At 49.5% G+C, this 18,733-nt stretch overlaps 2 protein-coding genes across 2 annotated transcripts; one reads left to right on the top strand and one right to left on the bottom strand.

The window, feature by feature from the left end:
• Positions 1-5,755: 5,755 nt before the first annotated feature.
• Positions 5,756-10,827, top strand: LOC118577505 (the record flags this gene model as incomplete). The annotated part of the gene is given in 4 exon segments (XM_036177707.1): positions 5,756-6,070; positions 6,216-6,371; positions 6,423-9,565; positions 9,567-10,827. Coding segments are annotated over 4 exon segments (4,875 nt in total), but the record flags the coding sequence as incomplete, so codon positions are not given.
• Positions 10,828-15,004: 4,177 nt separating this feature from the next.
• On the bottom strand, positions 15,005-17,126 carry LOC118595244 (interferon-induced transmembrane protein 1-like). Its single transcript, XM_036205627.1, has 3 exons — positions 16,932-17,126; positions 15,796-15,994; positions 15,005-15,277 (listed from the first exon to the last, which is right to left on the bottom strand). Exons 2-3 carry the CDS (start codon positions 15,967-15,969, stop codon positions 15,110-15,112), a joined length of 342 nt encoding a protein of 113 aa, XP_036061520.1. The 5' UTR covers positions 15,970-15,994; positions 16,932-17,126; the 3' UTR covers positions 15,005-15,109.
• Positions 17,127-18,733: the final 1,607 nt, after the last annotated feature.

Genomic DNA, 18,733 nt, shown 5'->3' with positions numbered 1-18,733 from the left:
AATCAAAAGAATAAATAAATAAAAGAAGACACAAAATATAAAGAAGAACCCACACACACTTTTCCTTGACAAAAAGACAAACATCCTGAAAAACACGCCTGACTCTGTTTTGAAGGCAGGAGCCATTATGCTGCATTGTTAAAAATAAGTATATTTGCTTTAAGATCCAGTTGCTGTTTTTAAGTCTGTTTCCTGGAGACTAACCTTCCCCAACCCATGACCTTGACTTGTTTTTGAGACTACCCTGACCCTCCCTGACTAACCCCGCAATCACATGGTGACCACATGAAGTTTTTTGAGATTTTTCTGCATTTACTTATTGCCTCCACTGTCTCTCTTCTGTAAACCTGCTTTGCAACTACTTGTGATTTTAGTCCTTAAAAGAGACCCAGTAGCTGGGCGGTGTTGGCACACACCTGTAATCCCAGCACTTGGGAGGCAGAGGCAGGTAGATCTCTGTGAGTTCCAGGCCAGCCTGGTCTACAGAGCTAGTCCAGGACAGGCTCCAAAGCTACAGAGAAACCATGTCTTGAAAAACCAAAAAAAAAAAAAAAAAAAAAAAAAAAAAGAAAGAGAGACCCAATAAATGGATTCGGGGCTGCTCTCTTTAATATAATTTAGGAGGCAGTCACTGGCCAGCCCTTGGGTGCACCTAATAAAAATCAAGCTTGCAAGCCAGGAGGTGGTGGTCCAGGCCTTTAATCCCAGCATTCAGGAGGCAGAGGCAGGCAGATCTGAGTTCAAGGACAGCTTTATCTAAAGAGTGAGTTCCAGGACAGCCACATCTACACAGAGAAACCCTGTGTCGAAAAACAAACAAACCAACAAACAAATACAGGGTCTCACTCTAGCTCTGATTGTCCTGGAATGCACTAGGTAGGCCAGGTTGACCTTGAACTCACAGAGATCTGCTTGCCTCTGCCTTCCAAGTGCTGTGATTAAAGGAATGCACCACCACACTCAGCTTCATTATTCTTGTTTTGAAATGATGATCATTGTTTCTCACAATAACCTTTAAGAGATCTTACAGTTCATACATACTGGAGACTCAACAGCATTCAACTTTCTCACAGGAAATGTGGGTGGTGGCATTGTGCCAGGGGCCTGCTCACAGTTATGTTGCTTATGTTCCTGTACCTCGCATTTCTCTGGAAAAATGTGTTCTTTACCTTTTCTGGGTTGAATACCTTCACAGTATCACCTTGAGATAATTGGGATTTTTTTTTCCAAATAATCATGATTCTATATGTTAAAGATTGTCTTAGTTAGAGTCTCTACTGCTGCAGTAAAAACCACAAACAAAAGCAATGAGGTGAGGAAAGGGGCTATTTCTTTTTCTTTTTCTTTTTCTTTTTTTTTGTTTTTTCTTTTTCGAGACAGGGTTTCTCTGTGTTGCTTTTCGCCTTTCCTGGAACTCACTCGGTTGCCCAGGCTGGCCTTGAACTCACAAAGATCCGACTGGCTCTGCCACCCGAGTGCTGGGATTAAATGAATGCACCACCACTGCCCGGGTGGGGTTATTTCATTTTACAGTTTGTAGTCCATCATCCAGGGAAGTCAGGGCAGGAAATTCAGACAGGAACCTGGAGGCAGGAACCAATCCATAGGCAATGGAGGAGTGCTTTGAGAGCTGCTCACTGGCTTGCTCCCCATGGCTTGCTTGGCCTGGTTCCTTACACCATCCAGGACCACCTTCTCTGGGATGGCATTGCCCTTGGTGAACTAAGCCCTTCCATAGCAAGAGTTTGCCTTACAGACTTGCCCACAAGCCATTACTATGCAAGTTTTTTTTTTTTTTTTTTTTTTTTGGTTTTTGGTTTTTTGAGACAGGGGTTCTCTGTGTAGTTTTGGTGCCTGTCCTGGATCTCACTCTGTAGACCAGGCTGGCTTTGAATTTACAGAGATCTGCCTAGCTCTGCCTCCCAAGTGCTGGGATTAAAGGCGTGCACCACCACCTGGATGAAAATATTTTCTTAAGACACTTTTTCCCCAGATAATCCTAGCTTGTTTCAAGTTGATCTTTAAAACTAGCCAGCACAGAGATGTAGAGAAAACCAGAGTAAATGTCAAAATACTAGAGTGACTTTAACAAAATAGAGTACAGACCTGGCTAGGACAGCTCCTGGGAGGGTTTTCCAAGAAGGTTTAAACTCTTAGCTTCTAAAATTCTTTCTTGCCGGGCAGTGGTGGCACATGCCTTTAATCCCAGCACCCGGAAGGCAGAGCCAGTCGGATCTCTGTGAGTTTGAGGCCAGCCTGGGCTACAGAGTGAGTTCCAGGAAAGGCAAAAAGATACACAGGGAAACCCTGTCTTGAAAAACAAAACAAAACAAAAACAACAACTCTTTCTTGCTACTTTAATTCTGCTCTGTTCTTGCCCTTGGCTTAAGTTGTAGACTGTGATTTGTCTCTTTCCTAAGCTCAGCCTCTCTGGATATTGGGAGGAGACAAGGGACAACAGCTGTTTTGGGGGGCTTGGAAAGGACCCCTCTGGGCTGATTGAAAAGCCCTAACAATCTAAAGTGTATTGCGTTTCCCGAGGAGTATTTTTTGGACATGGGAGTGGGTTTGGAAGGAAGTAGCCTTGAACATTAGCCTAGCTGCCTGTTCAACCTGTTCAATCAAGAAAACTGACAGAATATTCCTGGTGTTCTGTTTTGTTTTGTTTTTTGAGACAGGATTTCTCAGTGTAGTCCTGGCTGTTCTGGAACTTTCTCTGTAGACAGGGCTGGCCTTGAACTTACAGACTTACCTGTCTCTGCCTCTTGAATGCTAGGATTAAAGGTTTGTACCACCACAGCCCGGCTCTTGGTTTTGTTTTTAAAATGGGTCTTGCAGTGTACGATAGTCACGTATGTTGGAGTCAAGATGATGAATATTAGGGCCAGCATCTCAAGGCATCTTTAATCAGCCTGTCCTCTCCAGATTGCTTCCAGGACATAGGTCATGTGGAAAGCACAGGCTGACTCTGTGTAGATCTTAAGTCACTCCTGCCCCCAGCTGGAGAGCCCTAGTCAGGACAATGAGTTCTGCTTTTGGAGCTGATATGTATAAAACAGTACACTTTCCCTGCAGTGCTAGGTCAGACCTGTCAGATGCCACCCCTTCCCAGCCTGAGGCCACACGGCCCACAAGTGGGAGCTGTTCCATGGTGGCAAGACACAAGCTGTGAGGGTACACTACAGTGAGACTCAGGTCACAGAGTCCGAGCTACTTCCCGGGAAGTAGCTTACCCCCACAGCTTGTGTCTTATACATACAGTGGTGTTGCGATCTGGCAGAGGCAGGAGGATTAAAAGTTTGGTAAAGTTTTATAGGTAGTTCTGACATTTGCTGAGAGCCTGGTACTTATTGATTCTGTGTACTGAGACCCAATGGAAGGCCCTGAGTTGAGAGCTTAAAGTGCAGAATGGAACTGGGGACTCTTGGTCTAGTTTTTGTCCAATATCTGGACAACCAGGACGGCTTGGCTTTTCTGACTCTCAATATCCAGATTAACATACTTGTCCATGGTTTCAGCTCAAAAAAGACCAAGGTCCTCAGAAACCATCTATTTTATCTTCTATGACTTGTCATAGTTAATGGTTTTTTTAAATCCCTTTTATGTGATTACCTCACTGTTAGAGGTATTATCTCTAATAAAAAGATAATTATATGGTTCCAGTGGGTCCTTACCCCACTGTCTCCTCTGAGTGTACCAATATGACTTGCAAAGTTCTCCATCAAGCCCAGCAACAGAAGCTAGCCTGGCTATAACTGAATTCTGAGTGCAAGCCTCATCAGTTCAGGGATGATGCTAAAATCCAGATGCAGAACTTTTCCTAATGGTTAGAATGATATGGATACCTTTCTAGGTTAGGTCAAATGCTACAGAGAGACTTTTGAATTCCTTAATGAAGGTGGGAGAGATCCTGGCTAAATTCGGCTAGTTTGGATTGCATTTGGGAAAGATCAGTATGTTAGTTATTGTCCTATTGCTGTGAAGAGATACCATGGCCAAGGCAACCCCCCCCTCCCCCCGAGACAGGGTTTCTCTGTGTAGCTTTGAACCTTTCCTGGAACTCACTTGGTAGACCAGGCTGGCCTTGAACTCACAAAGATCCTCCTGGCTCTGCCTCCCCCGAGTCCTGGGATTAAAGGCATGCTCCACCACCATCCGGCTCAAGGCAACTCTTATAAAAGAAAGCATTTAATTGGGGCCTTGCTTACAGTTTCAGAGGGTTATTCCATGACCATCATGGCAGAAAGTAGACAGACATGGTGCTGGAGCAGTAACTGAGAGGTTTACATCCTGATCCACAGTCAGCAGAGAGAGAGAGACAGACAGACAGACAAACAGACACAGGGCCTAGCATGGGCTTTTGAAACCTCAAAGCCCATCCCCAGTGACACATCTCTCCAACAAGGCCACACTTCTGAATCCTTCCCAAATAGTTCCACTAACTAGGGACCAAACATCTAAACATACGAACCTATGGGGGCCGTTCTCATTCAAAACACCACAGTCAGAGACGTGAAAAAGAAGACATGCACAGGACTCACTAGGAACCAGAGCTGAGCCTTAGAAACTTCCATCTCTGACTTTTCCCCTAGAAATATTTTCAACACACACACACACACACACACACACACACACACACACACACACACAAGAACAAAAAAACAAAATCAAAACAATAACCTAGACACCTTCCCCCATACCCCATTCTCTTTCCCTTCTATTCCCTGGGAACCTCTCACCTATTTCTGTTTCCAAGGCTCACCCATGACAGCATATATCAAGGCTTTCTTTTTGTGGCCTAATGATATTCTCTGCATTTGTTCCATTTGTCAGCTGATAGACTTTTAATTCATTCCTGTCTGTTGCCTGTCACTGTGAATGCTGCTGTAGATATGGGATATAGGTTTGAAAGGCCATTGTAAGGGAAACAAGGCCCCTCCCACTAGCTCTGCTAATTGCAGATTCAGTGGGAAATACTGCACTCTGCCCCCATGCCCCATATCAGAAAAGTTAGCCCACCATGCTGTGCTAACAGGATGCTTGCCAATTAACCCCTGGGGTTGTGTTTGCAAGATAAATTGCTTGGGAAGAATGCTTGCCAAATAACCCCTGGGGTTGCGTTTGCAAGATGAATTGCTTAAGAAGAATGCTTGCCAAATAACCCCTTGCTAGATAAGCTTGGAATTCGTTTACCTACCCAGACTTTGAGAAAAGACTGTGAAGACATCTGGCGTTGAGGTGTCTGCACTCTGAGGGACCCCACTCCCCTGCCCTGGTAGAACTGCCTCATAAAAGGCCTGTGAGCCTTAAACTCGGGGTCACCAGCTACTCCTCGCGCTGGTGTCCCACGAGCCTCGTGCCTAAAAAAATAAAGCTTCATTTGTGACCCGATATCGGAGTGAAGCTCTCTGTTTTGTACACCGACCCTAACATCTGGAGGTCCCACCGAGATTGGTAAGAACGGTGGTGAGTCGGCAGAGAAGCAGCTGTTCAAGCGGCCTGTGAGGACCCTTGGACGGTGGGGGACAGACGTGTCCTGAACCCACAGGCTGCAGCTCTGGAGGACGCTCCAGAGTGTGGGGACCCTGAGACAGGGGCCCCGTCTGATTCCCTTTTGTCTAGGAGATTTTTCAGATGGCCCGGGCCAATAGACAATCTTTTGGCTTCATTTTCCCTACCATTTTGCCGGCTTGTCTTGTTTGTGTGTTGTGTCTCTATCTTTGTGTCCTTCTGTGTCGGTATCTACTTGTTTGGAATGGGACAGTCGGCCGCCAAGTCTGCCTCCACCCCTTTGTCCCTAACCCTCTCTCATTGGTCGGCAGTGACGGACCACGTGTTGAACCTGGCGGTTCGGGTGAGGAAAGGGAAATGGCAGACTTTCTGTTCGTCTGAATGGCTCACCTTCAGAGTCGGGTGGCCGGTAGATGGTACTTTTGATCTTAATATAATCAGAGCAGTCAAACAAAAAATCTTCATTCCAGGTTCACATGGGCATCCGGACCAACAAGCCTATATCTGGGTCTGGGAAGATTTAGTTGTGGACCCGCCTAAGTGGGTCCGGTCATTTCAGGTCGGCCCATCTGCACCACCTACTGATCATACCTCTCTCCTTCTAACCAAAACCTCTGATTCGCCTAAATCTTCCCCTCCCGCATTGATCTTGACACCTGCACCCCTGCCAGAGTCTCAGGCTGATCTCATTTCTCTTGACCTAGACCCCCCCACCACCTTACAGATCGCCGCCACCGCCGCCACCAGTGGGGGCAGGATCCGGACCTGCCCCTGTCTCCCCTTCGTGGGCTGCACAGGGCACCCGCCAGAGAAGGGCACGCCCTCATGATGAGGCCCCAGTCACACTGCCCCTACGCCCTGTTGGGGGAACTATTGATGATGGGGCTGGAGGAGACATGCCTGCCCTCCAATACTGGCCATTTTCTTCCTCAGATTTGTATAACTGGAAGAATAATAACCCACCCTTTTCTGAAGACCCCTCCCACCTTACTGGACTCCTAGAGTCCGTCATGTTTTCCCACCAGCCTACGTGGGATGATTGCCAGCAACTTCTGGGGGTCCTTTTCACCACAGAAGAAAGGGAACGCATCCTCCTGGAAGCTAGGAAGTTGGTCCCTGGACTGGACGGGCGGCCAACTCAGCTCCCCAATCTCATTGATGAGCACTTTCCCCTGCGGCGCCCAACGTGGAATCCGAACACTCCGGAAGGTAGGGAGCATCTGTCCCTCTATCGCCAGACTCTAATGGCGGGTCTCCGTGCAGTGGCCAGAAGGCCCACTAATTTGGCTAAGGTAGGCGAGGTTCTTCAAGGGCCTGAAGAGACCCCCTTTGCCTTTCTTGAGAGACTCATGGAAGCATATAGAAGGTATACACCCTTTGACCCACAGTCAGAGGAATTGAGGGGAGCAGTGAGCATGGCCTTTATAGGGCAGTCTGCCACAGATATACGGCGGAAGTTGCAAAGATTAGATGGGTTACAAGGGCTGAGCCTGAGGGACCTGGTTAAAGAGACAGAAAAAGTCTATTATAAGCGGGAGACGGCGGAAGAAAAAGAGGCTCGGTTAGAAAAACAAAGAGAGGAAAAAGAAAAAGAGCAGTGAAAACGCCAAAATCGGGATCTAACACGGATTCTTGCAGCCTCGGTAAGAGACGGCCGGGGCCGCGGGGGTGAGGAGGAGGAGGTCGGGGAGGCCGTCCTCCTTTGGGAACCAAATCAATGCGCCTACTGCAAAGAGGAAGGTCATTGGATCAGAGAATGCCCGAAGAAGCAGAAAGGGCGGGGCCGGCAGGTCCTCGCCCTTGGGGACTGAGGGAGTCAGGGTTTGGACCCCCTCCCCGAACTCTGGGTAACGTTTGAAGTGGAGGGGACCCCAGTGGACTTTGAGGAGGACACGGGGGCAGTCTATTCAGCCATCAAGCATCCACTAGGCCCTCTGTCTACCCGAAAGTCACTGGTCCAAGGAGCAAATGGAAGCAGAGAGAGACCCTGGACCACCCAGAGAACAGTTAACTTGGGAAAAGGTACTGTGCAACATTCTTTTCTGGTCTTACCTGACTGTCTGGCACCCCTATTAGGTAGAGACCTCTTTACAAAACTGGGAGCTCAGATCTCCTTTACCTCTCGGGGCCCAGAATTAAAATTTGCCCACTCGAAAGTAGGGGACCTCCATCTCCTCACGCTAGAACTCCCAGCTGCTGAGGAATACCGGTTGTATGGAGCGGTAGCAAAAGCCTCTGTAGCCACTGTTTCACCATACAACGAGGAGTGGATTCATAGGTTCCCTAACGCGTGGGCAGAGATAGGGGGCCTCGGACTGGCTAAGGAGCAACCCCCGGTGGTGGTCACCCTCAAACCCACCGTGGTACCCATGCGAGTAAGACAATACCCGCTTAGTCGAGAAGCCCGAGAAGGCATAAAACCCCACATCAAGAGGTTTCTGGAACTGGGCATACTGAAACCATGTCAATCAGAGTGGAATACTCCGCTCCTGCCGGTAAGGAAGCCAGGAACAGATGACTACAGACCAGTCCAGGACCTGAGAGAAGTAAACTCCCGGGTAATAGACATTCACCCTACAGTGCCCAACCCTTACAACCTCTTGAGTACCTTACCTCCAGAGCGCAACTGGTATACTGTACTGGATTTAAAGGATGCCTTTTTTTGCCTCCCCCTCCACCCCGATTCTCAAAAGCTCTTTGCCTTTGAATGGTCAGACCCTGAAGGAGGGGGGACAGGGCAACTGACATGGACCAGACTTCCGCAAGGATTTAAGAACTCTCCAACTATCTTCGATGAGGCCCTACACCGAGACCTTCGGGAGTATCGAGAAAACACCCCTGAGGTCACCCTCCTCCAGTATGTAGATGATCTACTCCTGGCAGCTGAGACTCGGGACGCCTGCAAACAAGGGACTGAGAAACTTCTGGATACCCTGGCCAGCCTGGGGTATAGGGCGTCTGCCAAGAAGGCACAGATCTGCCAAAACAAAGTCATCTTCCTCGGTTACTCCTTGGAGGGAGGAAGGAGGTGGCTCACCGACGCTCGTAAGTGAACTGTGGCCAGCATACCTGCTCCAATGGACCACTGGCAGTTACATGAATTCCTGGGCGCAGCTGGGTTCTGCCGGCTTTGGATTCCAGGGTTTGCTGCCATCACAGAGCCCTTCTCTCCCTTGTTAAAAGAAAAGACCCCCTTTGTCTGGCAGGAAGAACACCAGGCTGCATTCGAAAAGTTAAAGAGGGCACTCTTATCCGCTCCGGCACTTGCTCTCCCGGATGTGAGGAAGCCATTCACTTTGTACTTGCATGAAAAGGGTGGGGTGGCGGTCGGCGTCCTAGTACAAGCCCTCGGTCCGTGGAAAAGACCAACCGCTTACCTATCCAAGCGGCTAGATCCTGTGGCCAGGGGATGGCCAATCTGTTTAAGTGCGGTGGCCGCGGCAGCCATGCTGGTGCGGGACGTGGACAAATTAACTTTGGGACAGCATCTGACTGTTATAGCTCCCCATGCATTGGAGAGCATTGTCCGCCAGCCGCCTGACCGATGGCTTAGCAATGCTCGGGCCACATATTATCAGACGACTCTTCTGGACTGGGACTGCATCACCTTTGGGCCCCCAGCTGTCCTAAACCCGGCCACCCTCCTCCCAATTGCTGAACAAGGAGAGGAGGGGGTGCCGGTTCACGACTGTGGTGCCATTCTGGCAGAAGAAACCGAGGTCCGGACAGATTTAACAGACCAACCGCTGGCCAACCCTGACCTGATATGGTATACAGATGGCAGCAGTTTCCTAAATGAGGGCCAGCGGAGAGCGGGAGCGGCAGTAGTGGACAAAAATAAGGTCATCTGGTCTAGCAGCCTCCCAGAGGGAACCTCAGCTCAAAAAGCCGAATTGATTGCGCTCACCCAAGCACTTACCATGGCAGCCGGTAAACCGGCTACCATCTACACAGACAGCCGGTATGCATTTGCAACCGCACATGTGCATGGGGCCATATACAGGGAGAGGGGACTGTTAACTTCAGCCGGAAAAAAAATTAAAAAGAAAAAAAAATGAGGCCCTATTAGAGGCTGTAATGTTGCCCCGAGAGCTGGCTATCGTACACTGCCCTGGGCACCAAAAAGGGGACTCCCCAGTGGCCGCGGGAAACAGAAAGGCCGATCAAGAGACAAAGGAGGCTGTCCTCCGGGATCCAAGGAGCCTGACCATTCACGCCTCAACTCCGGAGGATTCAGCTCCTGAAGAGGCTCCACCCCCGGAACTTCTGAAAGACACTCTGGAAAGGATCCACAAATTAACCCATCTGGGCAGCAAAAAATTGATCCAGCTGACTGCAGAAGATAAGACTCTCTCCCCATCTGAGAAGAAACAAATGGCAGAGAAGGTGGTAGCTGCTTGCCGGGCCTGCCAGCAGGTAAATGCATATCCTGGGAAACTGGCCCCCGGAAAAAGACTACGAGGAACCCGCCCTGGCCAGCATTGGGAAGTAGACTTCACCGAGGTAAAGCCAGCTAAGTGTGGCCTAAAGTACCTGCTAATGTTTGTAGATACCTTTACAGGATGGGTAGAAGCCTACCCCACCAAAAAAGAGACTGCAGCAATAGTCGCTAAGAAAATCCTGGAAGAAATCTTCCCAAGATTTGGACTGCCTCAGGTAATTGGGTCAGATAATGGCCCAGCGTTCGTGGCCCAGGTAAGGCAGGGACTGACAAAAATACTGGGGATGGACTGGAAGCTGCATTGTGCATACAGACCCCAAAGTTCTGGACAGGTAGAAAGAACCAACAGAACCATTAAGGAGACCTTAACCAAATTGACCATGGAGACTGGCTCTAGAGATTGGACAATGCTCCTACCGTATGCCCTCTTTAGAGCTAGAAATACCCCTGCCTTCATGGGTCTTACCCCCTTTGAACTGCTCTTTGGGTGTGCACCCCCAGTTAAGAACCTAACCATCCAGCAAGGAGAAATCATGCCTTCCCCTCTGTCTGACAGGCTGCAAGCCTTAGCATCTGTCCAGCATACACTGTGGAAGCAGCTGTCCGCGGCGTACCAACCCGGTGGGGACAGCACTGCCCATCAGTTCCACGTGGGGGACTTCGTATACGTCCACAGACACCAGCAGCAGACTTTGGAACCCCGGTGGAAGGGACCATACCAAGTCCTGCTGACCACCCCGACGGCAGTCAAGGTGGACGGGATTGCTGCCTGGATTCATGGCTCCCATCTCAAACCTGCCCCTGTCCCTGACCTGGAGGCTGATCTGGACTGGACTGTGGAGCGGACTGAGCATCCCCTCAAGCTCTGCATTAGGCGCAGAAGCCGGCCAGACAAACCCCCACTGGCCACAACCACAAACTTGGCAAGTGATATCTGGGACGGGAAATGTGGTATGGACAGTGTCTAGCTCAAGCCACCTGTTGGGAGCTTGGTGGCCAACTCTCCAACCTGACATTTACCAATTGGCAGCCGGACTAGATACCTGGGACCTACCGGAACAGGAACCTGGTAGCGTCCTTCCCCTAACAGTTAGAGGGGGAATGTTTAATGATTTGCTGACCAGGGGAAGGATTCAGGGATGTGCCACCCCCCTGAGGAGGTGTCTCCTTAACTATTTACCTTTCTATGTATGCCCCCGAGATGGTAGAAAAAGAGGGTGGATTCATAGGTGCGGGGGACCAGAATCCCTATACTGTAAGGCTTGGGGGTGCGAAACCACTGGAACCACATACTGGAAACCTAGCTCTAGTTGGGATTGGATCCGGGTAAGCCGAAATGTCACTCATCCTGAACTAGCTAGCAGCCCTTTTGGCCCCCACAATCCCTGCCCCCCTGGGAACCTTGAATCGCAGGGTAGACATGTCACTGGATGCCAGAGCACCCCTTTATGCAATGTGCTAAACATAACTTTCACCGCTGAAGGGAAAAAGTCCACATCCTTAGCCGACTGGTATAGGGGCCGAACCTGGGGTCTGAGATTCTATGCCCATGGAGATGATTTCGGGCTCCTCTTTAAGATAAGGTTAAATAAGGATAGTATGCTAACGCGCACAGCCCTCGGCCCAAACACAGTCCTTATGGACCAAAAGGGATTCCCACCTAAAGTCTATCAACAAACAGTCCGACCTCACACCCCTACGTCCCAGACCCTCCAACCAGAGGTCCACCCCTCACCACAGGATATCCCAGACCCTCCGGTGAATCTCTCACCCCCGGGGTCAGGAGAGAGACTCGTGGACTTAATAAGAGGAGGAAACCAGGCTTTAAATTCGACCTACCCCAATCTCACTAAGTTCTGTTGGCTCTGTCTTCAAGCTAGCCCCCCTTACTATGAGGGAATGGCTATAGGTGCAAAATTCACTTACAATACCTCGACTAGCTGTAATTGGGGGACAAAACACATGTTAACTTTACCTGAAGAGACTGGCTTGGGAACTTGTCTGGGACACCCCACTGCTTTGGAGAGAAATCTCTGCGCCCAAACAGAAAGCATCACCTCCACAGATGAGTCTCTTTTCCTTGTCCCAGCCCCTGGTCTTTACTGGGCATGCAACACAGGACTCACCCCATGTGTCTCGGTTGCTAATTTCAACCAGTCCCGAGACTTTTGCGTCCTTGTCCGAGTCTATCCAAGGCTAGTCTATTACCCAGCTGAAGAGTTCGAGGAGCATTTTGCGGGCAGGACTCGGTTCCCCAGAGAACCTGTCAGTGTCACCCTAGCCGTGTTGCTAGGAGCAGGAGCGCTAGCCAGGGTAGGAACCAGAGCAGCAGCATTAATTGAAGGCCCTAGGCAGTTGGGGATCCTAGAAGCGGCAGTCCAACAAGACCTGAGAACAATCGAGACCTCCGTTACTGCCTTAGAAAGGTCTGTAACTTCGCTATCGGAAGTGGTCCTGCAAAATAGACGAGGACTGGACTTACTGTTCTTAAAGGAAGGTGGTCTGTGCGCTGCCCTGAAGGAAAACTGTTGCTTCTACACGGATCATACAGGTGTGGTAAGGGAATCGATGACCAAACTTAGAGAAAGATTAGATGCCAGAGAAAAGAACTTACGAGGCTCTCAAAGCTGGCTTGAGGGATGGTATAATCAATCCCCATGGCTAACTACATTATTGTCAGCCCTCACAGGACCACTTGTTGTATTAATTCTTATCCTCATGATTGGACCATGTATCCTCAATCGAATCTCGGGTTTCGTACGATCCCAGGTAAATGGGGTTAAGATGATGGTCCTGAGGCAATGGTACCAGCCGGTATCTGGCAGTGTCCTTTAGGATTAAAGGCCGGCACAAGAGAAAGGGAGGAATGAAAGGCCATTGTAAGGGAAACAAGCCCCCCCCCCCCCCCCCCCCCCGCCCACTAGCTCTGCTAATTGCAGATTCAGCGGGAAATACTGCACTCTGCCCCCACGCCCCATATCAGAAAAGTTAGCCCACCATGCTGTGCTAACAGGATGCTTGCCAAATAACCCCTGGGGTTGTGTTTGCAAGATAAATTGCTTAAAAAGAATGCTTGCCAAATAACCCCTTGCTAGATAAGCTTGGAATTCGTTTACCTACCCAGACTCTGAGAAAAGACCGTGGAGACATCTGGCGTCGAGGTGTCTACACTCTGGGTGACCCCACTCCCCTGCCCTGGTAGAACTGACTCATAAAAGGCCTGTGAGCCTTAAACTCGGGGTCACCAGCTACTCCTCCCGCTGGTGTCCCACGAGCTCGTGCCTAAAAAAATAAAGCTTCATTTGTGACCCGATATCGGAGTGAAGCTCTCTGTTTTGTACGCTGACCCTAACATTGTCATGCTTTAAGTTGGCAGGGGTGGGAAAAGCCAGCTTCCTTTCTACTCCTGCTGAGGGTGAGTAAGGTGAGCCTTACCCAAAAAGTCCTTTCCACCCTCTGTTTACTTCACATTGGTTGATTCTCTCTTGGTCCTGTAGCCAGAGCCAAGGCAGGATGGAGAGCAGCAGGGCAGCCTCAGCGGGCAGGGTCTGGGCAGCTGTGAGCTGCCATGTAGGGCTAGGAACTGAACTCAGGTATTTTGGAAGAGCAACAAATGCTCTTAACCACAGAGTCATCTCTCTAGCCCCTTACCTCAGTTTTGATGACAGCTCTCTCTCTTGTTCCATGGATAGACTTGAAGTTCCCCATCTTGCCATCTCATGCAGGCTTTACTTTAATAATGGTTGTTTCACAGCTGCCAGGAAATCATCTGCCTTCCAGGAAGTTTCTGGGACATAAAAAGTCCTGGGGGATGGCTGGCCTAGGAAACAGAGCTCCTAAATGCTTAGCACACTTCTGAAGCCTGGCTTCTGCTTTTCTTCTCACTCTGCTGGGCCTCAGGAATGCTGAATAACTAGATCCCTCACGGGTGATTAGACTCCTCTGCTGGGGCACTCCTCTCTACACAGTCCCGAGTCAAGACAAGTTTGGGTCCTGAACAAGTAAGGGCCTCTGTCACTCTGCACCAAGTATCCCCACTCCTTCCTGTTAACAGCTGGCCTGCTCCATTGCAGCACTTCCCAGACTGGCGCCAAGGGGATCCCCAGACCCTAGGAATTCTGGGTACATTCGAATCCACTATGGCGGTTTAAGAGGAAAAGAATTGCAGGGCATGGGAGCAAGTTCTACAGACACGAGGAAAGGCTGGGTGGCCTCTGAAGGACTGACCTTGGGAACCGAAAGCAAGTACTCCTGAGAAGGGACCACTGAGATGAACTGTCAGCATTGCTCTGGGGACCCCAAGAGACATGCTAACTTAGAGGTGCAAGCATGGATGTGGCCGCCACCACAACCGGGTCTGGTCTGTGGCAAGATCTACTAGGAGAGGGTGAGTGGCCCCTCTGCACAAGGATGCTGCTGCACAGCCAAGGTTACAGGGAGCTAGGATGTCCAGACTCCCCAGAAGCTTGCAGGACTTCCTTTGGGTTTGCTGCTTGTTGGACTCACCAAAGCAAGTAACAAGGGCATTGTGTGGCCTCATCCTGAACTTCTCACCCTAGAGTCTGAAATAAACACACGTGTTGCTGCTGAGAGCCAGAAGGTAAGAGAAGGGCAAAAGGTGAACTTCCTTCACAGAACCCAGTGTATTATGTCTGAGCTCATTCCAGGAGCCCAGAGCCTCAACTCAGAGGTGCTCATAGAACTGAGATGCAGCTTGTCTGGACAGAAAGTGCATAGGAACCTCAGCCGGTGACACCTCAGTAGATTGGACACTCCCTGGATCATTGCTCTGGATCATTTCTGGGCATTTGGGGGACAGGAGTCAGAAGTCAGCAAAGCTCATACCTCCCACCCCCAACCCACTGAGAACTCTGGTCTCTGTTACTGCCCATTGCAGGTGGCCAGAAACCTGTCAAGTTGAGTGTGCCTTGCTGGCATCAGACTGGGAAGATGCACGGTGAGCTCAGTTCAAGATTAGTTCAGGGACAGAGAGTCACAGCACATTTGCCAGCACATGCACTTTATTGAATCCACTGTGGACAGACGTGTAAGTGTAACGATTGCATAGGGGGGTAGGTAAAGGTCAGGGCTAAGACTGGGCGTGGGGCAATTGTAGACAGTGGAACACAAGGCAGGACTAGAGGACTCTGGAACCTATTATCGTCTGCCAGAATTCTGCAAGGTGGCTAATATGTGGAAGTAAATAACGATGAAGAAAATGATCATAATGATGCTGAAGACCGTGGCACAGATGTTGAGGCACTTGGCAGTGTTGGCATAGTTCTTGGCCCCAGTCACATCACCCACCATCTTCCTGTCCCTTGACTGGAGGAAACCAGATGGTCAGTGGCCCTGGAGCCAGTCAACTGAGAGACAAGTGTTCTGACTCAGTTCTCCCATTATCTTCCCAGCATTCCCCTTTACTTCCGGCCAGGGACCTTCTTCTACTTTCACACACTCAAGACTATCGAGAGAGATCTAGCACTAACCATTCGCCCCACTGTCTCCTGTGAGTCCCTGTGCACTTTCTACCCAGCCTGGAGTCTTACTCTCCAGGGTGAAGGGACATTCCAGGGACCAGCAAGTAAGGAAAATTCTTCTAGGCTATAGGATAGTATGGAGATACCCTGACCCAGGGATCCCCAGGCACCTCCCTGTGACTACCTGGGTATTCCCCAACACACACGCGCGCGCGCGCGCACACACACACACACACACACACACACACACACACACACACACAAAGATGATGCATATAAACTCATACATTGACACAAGATCCCCGCACCCCAATACCCCAGGTACCATTGGAACAAGACAAGCTTGAGGTTCAAATACCATACCTTCACAGAGTAGGCATAGGCAATAAAACCCAGGCAGCAGAAGTTCAGGAAGAGTGCATTGAACATGGACCAGATCACATGATCGGACTTGGAGATCTCACCAGGCATGTTGATAGTGGTGGCTGAGACGTGGGGTACCCTCAGCGCAACCATCTCTGGGTGCTCCTTAGGCATCTCTTGGCTTTTGAGGCAGTAAGAGCTGTGAATAAAGAAGGAATGGGAAATGTGGCTCACACTGAGAAGTCTGGAAGCTGCTGCACAGAGGCCCTGCCTTTTCCCCAAGGGTCTATTTCTTGGAAAACTGCTTCCTTATTTTTGTAAGTTGGTGTGTTTTCTAGGGCCTGGGAGTAAGAACAAATAATGGTTTCAACTTACCACCAGGGCTGTATGCAGGGAGGGCCACTCCTAGGCCTTTTCAAGCCCTTGGAAGAAATCCCCAGAGGCTGGAGGGAAGATGCCCACCCTCCACTGGGGAGAAGAAATTGACATCAGTAATCCCAAGTGTGTGGGTTACAGTAAGTAGGAGGGAGCAGCATGGCCACCCTGTAGCGTGCTTTGAGGGATGGCTTTTTGTTTTGTTTCTCAAGACAGGGTTTCTGCAACAGACCTGGCTGTCCTGGAACTTGCTCTGTAGACCAGGCTGGCCTCAAACTCACAGAGATCCACCTGCCTCTGCCTCCAGAAGGCTGGGATTACAGGCGTGGGCCACTGCTGCCTGACTGAATGATGACTTTTTGTATGTTTGGTTGGTTAGTTTTAATCTAACTCCCGAATGTTGAAATAGGCAATGAGGTACAAATTGCCAGAGATTCTAACGTTGACCTTCTGTACTAACAGGGCCGAGAGCTCACGATTCCATATTTTTAGCTAATCTGCTTTTGCCTTTGGGCACTCATTCCAGAAGCTGAAGTTGGAAGAAAAACAATGGCCTCTAGGACTGGAATTCAGATAACTGTACCCACATCCTGGCCAAAGCAGCTGCATGTGGTTAAAAAGGGGGGGGGGGCCTGGGTTGGGGATTTAGCTCAGTGGTAGAGCACTTGCCTAACAAGCACAAGGCCCTGGGTTCGATCCTCAGCTCAAAAAAACAAAAACAAAAAAGACAGGGGTGGGGTGTATGTGTTAGAATGACTTACAGGCTGTGGTCCACGTAGTCCAACAGTGACTGTGTCCTGATGGAAAGGCCAAAGATCCAGTAGTTGTCCACAGACCAAATGTGTCAGTTGCCTCAATTTGGTGCTAGAGTCCCAGGGAAGTCCTAGAGAGCTACGTCGGAATCCTGAAGACGTAGGTTCTAATACCAGCAAAGGGATGCCCCAGGAGCAGGAGAGATGAACTTGCCAGTGAGAATGAGCGTGAGAAGGCAAAAAACAAAAGCTTCCTTCTTCTATGTCCTTTTATGTGGGCTGCCACAGAAGGTGTGGCCTAGATTTAGGGTGGGTCTTATGATCTCAAATAGTACCCCTCCCAAAAAAAGTCCCTCCTGCTTGCATATTGGTTAATTCTAGATGTAGTCAGGTTGATAAGTAACGTTAGTCATCACAGCATATATGAACCTTCTTGAATACATTGGCATCATCAAGACCACACCACCTCCTCAAGTCCTCACTTCATGCTAAGTGGCATCGCCTTACCTCCTTAATGTAGAAGGTAGGAAGCAACAGAGTCACCCCTCTCCCTCATGCCCCCAACCTCCATGCTGTTTCCCTTTTCCCTCTGAAGTAAAAGCCCCTAATAAAAACCTTGTCTGGGAACTGCCTTCTACCTCTCCGTTCATTTCTACCTCTGAAGACCCTGGAGCCTGCAGCAACCTAATTTAAACTTTGCAAAGCCATTAGCACTTAATTTTTACTTACAATTGGCATTTCAGATGTAAGGGGTGACTAGCATTTAATACTACTTTCTGGGGAAACCCAGCTACATAAAACCTGTAATGTAGGCCAGCAGAGGTCTAAGAGAAGAGCTTCAAATCTTTCGGTGGTGAAATCCATTGTGGAAGACCACAGAGCCTTCAGGTCAGGCCGGAGGAGGGAGGGGTACAAGGAGGCAAAGCTGTGGGCAGCTCTCCAGCAGCTGCCTTATGCTGATTGGCCCTTCCCAGGCAATGCTACCACCTTTGTTTGTGTTTGATCACATACCAAGAATGGGGAGCCAAAGGCAGTGTCTTAGTTAGGCGTGTATTGCTGTGAAGAGACACCGTGACTACGGCAACTCTTACAAAGGAGAACATTTAATTGGGGTGGCTCGCTTACAGTTCAGAGGTTCAGTCCATTATCATAATCATATCATACATGGTGGTATGCAGGTAGAGATGGTTCTGGAGAAGTAGCTGAGAGTCCTACATCTTGTAGGCAACAGGAAGTGGTCAGTGACATTGGGAGTAGATTGAGCATAGGAGAACTCAAAAGCCCACCCCCACAATGACACACTTCTTCCAACAAGGCTACATCTTCCAGTAGTGCCATTCCCTTTGGAGGCCATCTTCTTTCAAACCGCCACACACAGACTGGAATCTAGATAAAGACTCAATAAAGAAAAGGTGCTGGGACTGGAGAAAAGGCTCGGCAGTTAAGATTCCTGTCTCTTCTTGCGGTGGACTTGAGTTTGGTTCCCAGCACCCCTTAGGAAGCTCACAACAATTCTCTGTAAGTCCAGTTTCAGAGAATCCGATGCCCTTTTCTGACTCCCCTAGGTTTTGCACTCAGGTGCACACACCACACACAAACACACATTACACATAATTAAAAACAGAAAATCAGGGCTGGAGAGATGGCTCAGGGGTTAAGAGCACTGGCTGTTCTTCCAGGGAAACCTTGTTTCAAGTACCCACATGGTAACTGTTCATAATTTCAGTTCAATGAGATCTGACACCCCTTCTGGCCTCTGTAGGCTCCAGGCATGTGTGTGGTTTACAGACATATGTGCAGATAATAGACCC

This window comes from Onychomys torridus, chromosome 1 (genome assembly GCF_903995425.1).
Source record: "Onychomys torridus chromosome 1, mOncTor1.1, whole genome shotgun sequence".
NCBI classification, from domain to species: Eukaryota; Metazoa; Chordata; class Mammalia; order Rodentia; family Cricetidae; genus Onychomys; species Onychomys torridus.
This window is presented reverse-complemented; position numbering and strand designations above follow the sequence as displayed.

What these genes read in the sequence shown, in the direction of transcription:
- LOC118595244 (XM_036205627.1), bottom strand. Translation starts at nt 15,969, where the DNA reads ATGCCTAAGGAGCACCCAGAGATGGTTGCGCTGAGGGTACCCCACGTC. An exon ending in CCTATGCCTACTCTGTGAAG is followed by an intron (nt 15,278 to 15,795) that starts GTATGGTATTTG and finishes GGTTTCCTCCAG; the next exon opens with TCAAGGGACAGGAAGATGGT.